At 42.2% G+C, this 8704-nt stretch overlaps 1 protein-coding gene and 1 pseudogene across 2 annotated transcripts; both read right to left on the reverse strand.

The window, feature by feature from the left end:
* Nucleotides 1-1148: 1148 nt before the first annotated feature.
* On the reverse strand, nucleotides 1149-5181 carry LOC147458266 (uncharacterized). The gene is made up of 5 exons (XM_086513417.1): nucleotides 5130-5181; nucleotides 4917-4938; nucleotides 4754-4845; nucleotides 4557-4636; nucleotides 1149-3716 (listed from the first exon to the last, which is right to left on the reverse strand). The coding sequence occupies exons 1-5, from the start codon at nucleotides 5179-5181 to the stop codon at nucleotides 3600-3602; spliced, it is 363 nt and encodes a 120-aa protein (XP_086369543.1). The 3' UTR covers nucleotides 1149-3599.
* A 1434-nt stretch (nucleotides 5182-6615) lies between these two features.
* Nucleotides 6616-8058, reverse strand: LOC147458267 (uncharacterized; annotated as a pseudogene). The gene is made up of 4 exons (XR_015188210.1): nucleotides 7838-8058; nucleotides 7614-7645; nucleotides 6873-7023; nucleotides 6616-6784 (listed from the first exon to the last, which is right to left on the reverse strand). The product of XR_015188210.1 is annotated as an uncharacterized LOC147458267 (transcript).
* Between the last annotated feature and the right edge of the window lie 646 nt (nucleotides 8059-8704).

Consider the following 8704-nt stretch of genomic DNA (forward strand, 5'->3'; position numbering starts at 1 on the left):
TTTTCCCTAAACTTAAGTGGCCAATTTAAGTTGGAATATACTTTTAGAAGGTGAGAAAGTAATATTCATGACAATATTGACGACCACATGGCAGTCGAAGCCGAGATCCATAATGTGAGGCAATAATATGGGAATGGTCATGATCACTCCCAACCATCAAGAGTCGCAGGCAAAGGGGCGCCAAAGAGCACTTCAACACTGAACCGATACAATACAAAGCCTCCTCAATTCCATGAGCTGATATAGACAATTATGATTGGTGTTGCTGAAGTTGAGGCGTCTGCATTTTGTGCGTTGACCTCGAGTCCATGATTGGCTTACAAGCTACACAGATTACGCATGCTGACGTCGAGGCCATCCATCGATTGTAGGCTAATATTTTGGCTCATAAGGGACAAGAAATGGAGGGCCACGATGCAATGCCCCCCGATACCCAACCTTGATGGGATAGGGAGTGGTCGTGCACTGACCATTCCCACCAATCAGGTCGAATGGCGAAGGTCGAGAGCGTTGATTATGAGAATGGTATGTGCATGACCATTCCCGATCGTCAATGGTCGTGGGAGAGGGGGGGCAATACTAAGCAACCAACTGGCAGCAATGCTTCAAGGTGATGGTCCTCTGATAACATTTGACACTTGCACTTACACAGTTGGCATGAATTCCAGGGGCTCCTGAGCGTCCAGTAGTGCAATAAATTCCTCATGCTATTTTGGATGCCAATGATTGGTGTTTGAGATTTTGGAGGCTAAGCTAGCTATCATCCAATGGTGGTAATGAAAATTACGTCCAATAATGGACAGTAGATGGAGGGTCGGGGAGGAATGCAGGTGAGTCATGGGAGAGAGAGGGATGAAGAGTTGCAGCTCATCATCATGTGTGATGGTTTTATTATCTCCAAGGAGTTTTGGACAAATTCTCACAAGAAGTCCCACATTGTGACCTACCTCAACATCATGAGCTTCTACAAGGGAGGCACCGCATATCTAGCTAGGTACGATTGGGGGCAGGGACCGCCGGCTCGATGGGGGGGGGGGGGGGGGGGGGGGGGGGGGGGGACGGGGGTCCCCTGCGCCCAATCGTACCTAGCTAGGTATGCGGTGCCTCTCGAGCAGAAGTTCATGATGTTATGCATTGTATGAAAAACACTGAAAAAGACTCTGTTTTCCTACATGAGAAAATCTCTAAATCTTCTTGTGAAAGGGATGAAGGGCTGCAACTCATCATCATGAGGATGTGCTCACGTTCAAGCAATAGCAGATTCAACAAGCCACCATGCATGAGATGAGAAGGGGCGCCTTCTGGGTAGTGAATGTCCACCCACAAAGAGTACTCATGACACCTCCCCCTGCAATGTACGACCATTGTGAGGTGTATCCGTGCAGAGTCGCCATCTAGCTGTGATATAGTTGTTTCTTCCTCTCAATGCTCTTGTCAGAGAGCGTTAATGCTCTAGAATTCCTCCAAAGCCTCGGAGAAAGGAAGGGGGTGTGTAGTCAAATTGAGCACAATCATGCAAGTCACATACACAAGGTTTTAAATAAGCTCAAACTTCTACAATTTTATAAATGCACACATTATTGAGGCTTAAAATTATTGGCCAAAGTGAACAAATAAAATGCAAGGTTAAAATATTAATGAACGTGAAATAAACTACACAAACACACTTTTGAGGTGCTATTCAGAGAGAGCCTATTATGGACATGCTAAGCGCTTGCTTAATTACTACATGAAGGATAGTGGCTCAAGAACATGCCCAATACATGAGTAGTTAGGCAAAGATTAGTGCTTATCTAAAATGCACAAGCAAAGAAATTGAATCAATTTTGTGAGCAAGAGAGGAACTTCAAAAGATCTAGCATAGACGAATATGATTATGTGCTTAGGGTCTAGTAGAATAAGAAATGCTTTATTTAGCTAATGGCTTTGATACCATTTGTAGGAGTTGCATTTGTAGGGATTAGGGAGGTTTAGAGAGTTTTCCATTCATGATAATGACATGCTAATCACAACCTTACTCAATACAACAAACTTGATCATATAAACTTGGTTTATTGTTTTCCAAAATAATCTTACCAGATTAAATGCAGCAAGAAATTTCCAATGTTTGCTACTCTTGAAGCACTTACAGTGCAATGCTCCTCTTTTGGTGGATAGAGCTTGTGTTGGGTAAATCCATGTGTATAGAGTGGTTGACCTTACTTGCAAAGTGTATATCTAACTTTCTAGGCTATATTATTTTTCTTGCATAAGGTGGATACAACACATTTGTGTAGCTAGTTTGGTTACTAGGTTTGCAACACGAAGGCGGTCGCCATGTACACACAATTGTATTCCTATAGCCTGCTTTGCAAGTTTCTATCTTCTATCCTAAGAAGGGGGTGGTCATGTACACGCAATTGTATGCCTATAACCTTCTTTCGAAGTTTTGATCTTCTGTCCTAAGAAGGGGGTGGTCATGTACACGCAATTGTATGCCTATAGCCTTCTTTGCGAGTTTTGATCTTCTGTCCTAAGAACTTTGTTGGGTATTTGTGGTAAATACGATACCAAGGGCAACCTTTGTGATGGTATGATATGGAATATACTTGAACCAAATGTAAATATCACTGAATATAATAAGTAAACCTTTGTGTGAAAAGTTCGAGCGTTACAATTGATTCAACATTAAATGAGTGCTTATGCTGCATCTTGATACTAATAAGGTTCTAAAGAATGGTTTGTTTGTTAATGGCCTCATCGAGGAAATTTAGATTGCATATGAGAATCATAAACTTATCTTGTGTCCTATATGGACGGGATGTTTACATGAGTACTTTGAGAGGGTAACCATCAGATTAGGCTAGATTCTATCATTCATATATGCCTTTCTTTTTGTCATTAAATACTCTTTGGGGCTGTTGGTAACTGGTTAGGGATATGTCAACAAGTGTGAAACGATCCAAGCTTCACAAAACGTCATGCTCGTTTGTATGGATGCAAGTGAGGACCCTTCTTTATTTGTGTTGGGATTTTTAATTGTATACAATTTTCTGGAGGAGCAGATAACCTTCCACCACATAAATAGACTAAAATTTGATTGTTTTGACACCCTTTGTACAAAATTTAATGCCACACAACATTTTAATATAAAACTGTCCCCGTCGTTGGTCAATAGTTTCGTTGAACTGGAAAGTTCTTTTGTGCTGTTAGAATCAGACAACAGACTTACTAGGAAGTAAAAATATTCAATTATGTCTCGAGTAGCCCATCTCACTTAACCTTCCATACATTTTACAATGAATCTAGTCGAAGGTGCAGATCGCCTGTGTCGGAAATAACATGGCGAAGTTAGATCTCATTCATAACCCAGCAACCAACACAACCATCCTGCAACAACCGTAAACATTTTGAACACATAATTTATTATAGCTTTGTAAACCATAAACATTTTGAACACATAATTTATTATAGCTGAATTCCAAATGAACAAAGTTCCCAAGTATTTCAAAAAAACTCAATAGCTCTCTGCTTCTTCCAGCATACCTTCCTTACTGATTTCGACAATGAGTTGCACTCACGTGAATCAGATCACCTACATGATTTCTCGCAGTAGTGAGTCAAATTACTTTTACCTCTTCTATCACCATCTCCTTATTGGGAGAGGTTCGGAGCTTGGATGCGAGCAAGCTAACAATGTAAGAGACAAAATTGGCATTCCTCCACTGTGACAGTGTCTAGTCTTCAAATATGATAGGATCTTAAAATTGAAGAGCATCCACATCAGCATGTCAACTTCCTCAGGTAGGAATCGAACCTACACCTTATTAACCAAAACATCAATAGCTCTGCCTTTAAGCTACCGAGGAGCATAGCTACATGGTAAATTACTCTCAATACACCAGCATGCATAAATATCTGTTTAAAGCATAATATGCATACATCTAGTTCTAACCAACGCAAGCACAGGCAAGGTCAGCAATGGAGTGACATGAAGATCCAGCTTTATGCCTCCGTTGCTATATTATAGCATACCCACATCCTCGCACCAAAATCATCCAGCCAGAATTCACTGTAGGAATTCAAGTTTGAACAAATTCGTCACAACCCAAGGGGGTTGATAGATCAGGTATTGGACTCATAGCCACCTCTCCTCTTTTTCTAAGACGCATTGGAACTTCGCAAATTGTGCATGGCTGGCAGCAGTTATTCATGACTACTTGCAGCAACATATTCGAATCATAAGAAACAAGATAACTGCTGCACAATATAATCTCTTCAGCATGTGGACACTTCAGGCGTACAAATTGAGCATAGGCATTGAAGAGTTGCTCTGCTATGGTTCATAGCGTCCAGCACTCCTTCAACATGTACAAACGGAACAAGAAAGCAACGACTCTACAGAAAGGCCAAACTTCTGGGAAAAGAAACTTAAAATTGCACATTGTACATGACAACTGGAGGTGGTGCTTCCTTCGAAGCACCTCATGTGAGTCAAAGCACCCCAATCCTCTGCAATAACTTCTGTGCGATAGATGTTCCACATGTTCCTTCAATGTTGTGTGGACTCCATAAACCTGTGGACACCAGCGATTCTCGGCTGGTGCAACTATGCAGACTATTTCACCAGTAGATAATGATTGACATGCCCGTACCTCTGAGAACAAAAAGAAAAATTGAGTGCATGTTCGAACTTCACAGAAGAGTTGAACCTTACAAAAAGGGCTACACAACGAAAGAACATAACAAAACGACAAAGAAGCCGAGAACATACCCAGATGAAGGTCATCATTTACGGTGCCCATAGACTGATCGCCTAGCATCAGCATCTCCACCTTACAACATAAATTGCTTTCTTCTGACAACCTGCTGCACACAAAATAGATATAGTCGTCTTCCTTAGATGCTGATTTCCATTTAGCTGATGAGCCCATCACCTTTCAGCTTGACAGTGAATCCCTACTAGTTAACAACCTTCATAATCATCACATCAACCATCTGAAATATTATGTCTTTTGAGTTTCCTGCCTCTGAATAAAAGAGTTGTCATTTGACACAGAGATACAAGCATCAATTGCTGAAGCTACAGATCCAGGTCCTTCATCTTACCTGCAACACATTGAAAATATACAACCAAAACACATTCATACACTGATGCTTGTGCAGGCGCCCAGCAAATAACAGTCTTCCATTGTCTTGCATATATGTACACAGAAGTTGATGGAAGGTCTTTCAATTGACTTAAATTTTACTCTTTGAAAATTGTCCTAAAGATGCAGAGTGTTCCGGCAATTTCAGTTGCTTTTATAGTTTCTTTTCAGGTTTTGGGTTTCCTTTTGGGGTTTTAAGGGGTAGAAAAGGACGGGCAAGGGTGGCAGCGGCAAGGCACGGGGGGGGGGGGGGGGGGGGGGGGGGGGATTTTGTTGTCTTACTTTCACTTCAGGAGAGAGCTCTATTAGCACCAGACCAACACATCACTTTATCCCGAGACCTGAACTGTCATTAAGAGGAGACCAGAGCTGCAACTCTCTAGGCTCAGACTATCCTAGCATCTGTCCAATTTTGCACACGCCGCATGCAAAGCAATCCAAAGGTATTTGGCTCTGCTCTACCGAGATTATAAACAACAAAAAAAACTGAACACTGGTCAAAAGTTTCTAGGCTCATTGATTTGTTGAAGATGCAAATAAACACCGTGCTAAATCTTAAAATATAAAAAAATCACTGATGCAGTGATGTTTCAGTGAAAAAAGACTGGAAGAGAATCTTGTGAAGATGCCTTCAAAAATTGTGGCAGGCAGATATCACACTATTGCAGCTTCTCTCTCTCTCTCTCTCTCTCTCTCTCTCTCTCTCTCTCTCATTGTTGCAATCCTGCAGGCAGAAGCATCTCCTGTTGCCATAGCTATTGCCCCAAGAGGCAGGTGCTGGCGAACGTCACGCATCGCCCTGTTATAGCAGCAGGTCAAGCGGGCGACCGAGCAGACAAGAGACGGTTTTTTTTTTCGGTTGCTTGGGCACCGCGAGGGTGTTGATATGATGGCTATGAGAAATGGCATACGACGCCGTTCTGGAGATCTGCAGGTCAAGTCTGTTCTGAATCGAAGTTTTTGATGAGAATGGAAAGAATCGTTAAGTTTTAGATGAGAATGGAAGGAATCATGGAGGTATACATGAAGATTCATTGGAAATTGATTTAGAAAGCTACCAGTATGTATGTAGCTACAATAAAATATACCTACATGCATATCTTTTACGCATAGAGGCAGCTATCCATAAATTTCAACACACCCCAAACACAGACATTTCTCTAACTACTTCCCGATCTTTTGAGCTATACAATGAAAATCTGTTTAATTCAAAGCTCAACTTGGCATTGCACCACCCCAAATCCATCATAATGTATTGATCTTGAATTAACTACCCCATTAAACAATCGTATGATCTATCTTACTCTAGGGAGATGTTCACATTAGAAGGAAAAAACACCAACCAGCCAACTCTCTCTCTCTCTCTCTCTCTCTCTCTCCCAGAACATCAAGCCACACATAAGCACATCACACACAGGCACACGCTCACAAATGCCCCCACCCAAAGCAACACACACCACAGCAGAGGGGGTGAAGGCCTCCTCCGACACCAATAAAGCTTTTTCTATTATGTCCTGATCCACCCCGTGAGCGCACCCATAGGGGAAGGATCATATTTGACACACAAGAGATTTACATCCGGCACTTCTAATTGATACAGTAAAGCCATTCAGATCAAGCAACACCCAAAATGGAGCGGACAAAGGGATCCATTCCTGCAAATCACAAATTTTAATGATCAACACACATGCTCACACAAAAAAAACAATGGTCTAGATTAGTAACAAGAAGAAAGAGACATACCCTGAAGCAGATAATTGAATAAGACTGTCTTCTGCAAACCGAGGCACCATCATCATCATTCGAAAATTTTGCAGTAATCGAGAGTGCAGTGTAGACAGCGCGTTCTCTGCATTCTACCTCAAGAGAGAAGGTAGCTCGATGATTGACAAGGCTAAACATGTACATCATGAGGAGCAATCTGAGGACTAATTTTTGACAGACGTACGCTACTAAAGTACATAATTGCATGCAGTGTAACAGCATGTTCCCTGCATTCAACCTCAGAGAGAAAGCAGCTTGATTGCTGACAAGGCTAAGCAAGTACACCATGATACGGGATCTGAGGACTAATGCAGTGGTTTTTAATGTGCTACGTCATTAAACAATCGCGATTCATGAAACTCCTTCAATCACTATCTATTATGTCTCTCTATCCGGTTAAGTGTCATCTCTGTGGAGATTTCCAAGTTGAATCAAAAAACCACCAACCAATAATCTCTCTCTCTCTCTCTCTCTCTCTCTCTCTCTCTCTCTCTCTCTCTCTCCCCACATCGTCATGATGTAAGACGAGCGCACACGCGCACGCACACACAAGCCAGGCACACCACGATGGAGGGGGTTAAGGCCCCCTCAGACACCCAAAAAATATTTTTCTATTATGTATTGATCCACCACGTGAGCGCACCCATAGGAAGGATCACATTTGACACATGGAATGGTTTACATCCACCAGTTCTAGGTCATAGAATGATCAAGCCACACCTGAAGATGGAGCCAAGCAGTGGAATCCTTTCCTGCAAACCACAGAAGAAACAATCAGCACGCCAATGATTTGTTCATTGCATGCATGCTCACACAGAAAGATAATGGTCTAGACAAAAGAAACAAGGCAGCGACACGCTCTTCAAATCGCACACTACCATCTGGGAAGCACTCTACAGAGACGAGTTGCCTGCATCCGAACTTTCGTCCCTGTAGAGTTTTACCTGTTGCTTCCCGTCAAATTGGGTTGTGAGCAAGATATGGCTCTGGCGTTTCTGATCAAGGCAACCTTCTCTCCAAGATCGCGAGAGAACGCGACCTTGAGTTGCTGACAAGACAACTATAAGCCAGCACGGTCGAGATCTGAGAGAAGCGCAAGAGGGGCAAACGGCCATGCCTGTGAGCGAAGCCCTCGAAGGATAAACGTATTGGTGGCCCCTTTATATAGACCTCCTCTAAAGTCGGCACATTATTTTTCGTTTTTAAAGGCGCACACAGGCTAATTTGGCGGTCAAAAGCCAACCTTTTTGTGGGTGTGTGTGTCACTGTGTGTGTGTGTGTGTGAGAGAGAGAGAGAGAGAGAGAGAGAGGGAGAGAGAGATTAATACAGAGGGAAAGAGAGATAGGGAGAAAAGAGAAGAAAAGTGATTTTTATCGTGATTATCTAAGAGGCTTTTGGTGAATATTGAAGCATAGCATTCCACATGGAACTACAAAATTGAAAATAGATAAAATAGTTACGCTAAAAAGCTAAAAAATGGAGCACATTGACACATCGCACAGAGGTGCATTGCTAAGGAGTTGTGGTTGACGTCCTCCTCAAGGGCAAAGGCAGTGACATTGACGTGAGCAAGAAACAGCTTTATGATGAGATTTTTGGTCGAGGACTCTTAAATTGATTTGTTCGCATGTGCAACACTTACACTAGGATTCCTAATGCATTTAGTCACTCCTTTTAATTGGATGAAGTTTATAGGATCCAAATGTAGGACCAAGGTATTCCCCTAAATTTAATCGCCTTTATGTGTGACTTAATGTCAATTTAGAAAGGTGTTGAGATACAGGCTCGAAAGCAAGGGGTTTGGCACTAC

This window comes from Adiantum capillus-veneris, chromosome 5, assembly GCF_014529385.1.
Source record: "Adiantum capillus-veneris isolate H3 chromosome 5, ASM1452938v2, whole genome shotgun sequence".
Taxonomy (NCBI): Eukaryota; Viridiplantae; Streptophyta; class Polypodiopsida; order Polypodiales; family Pteridaceae; genus Adiantum; species Adiantum capillus-veneris.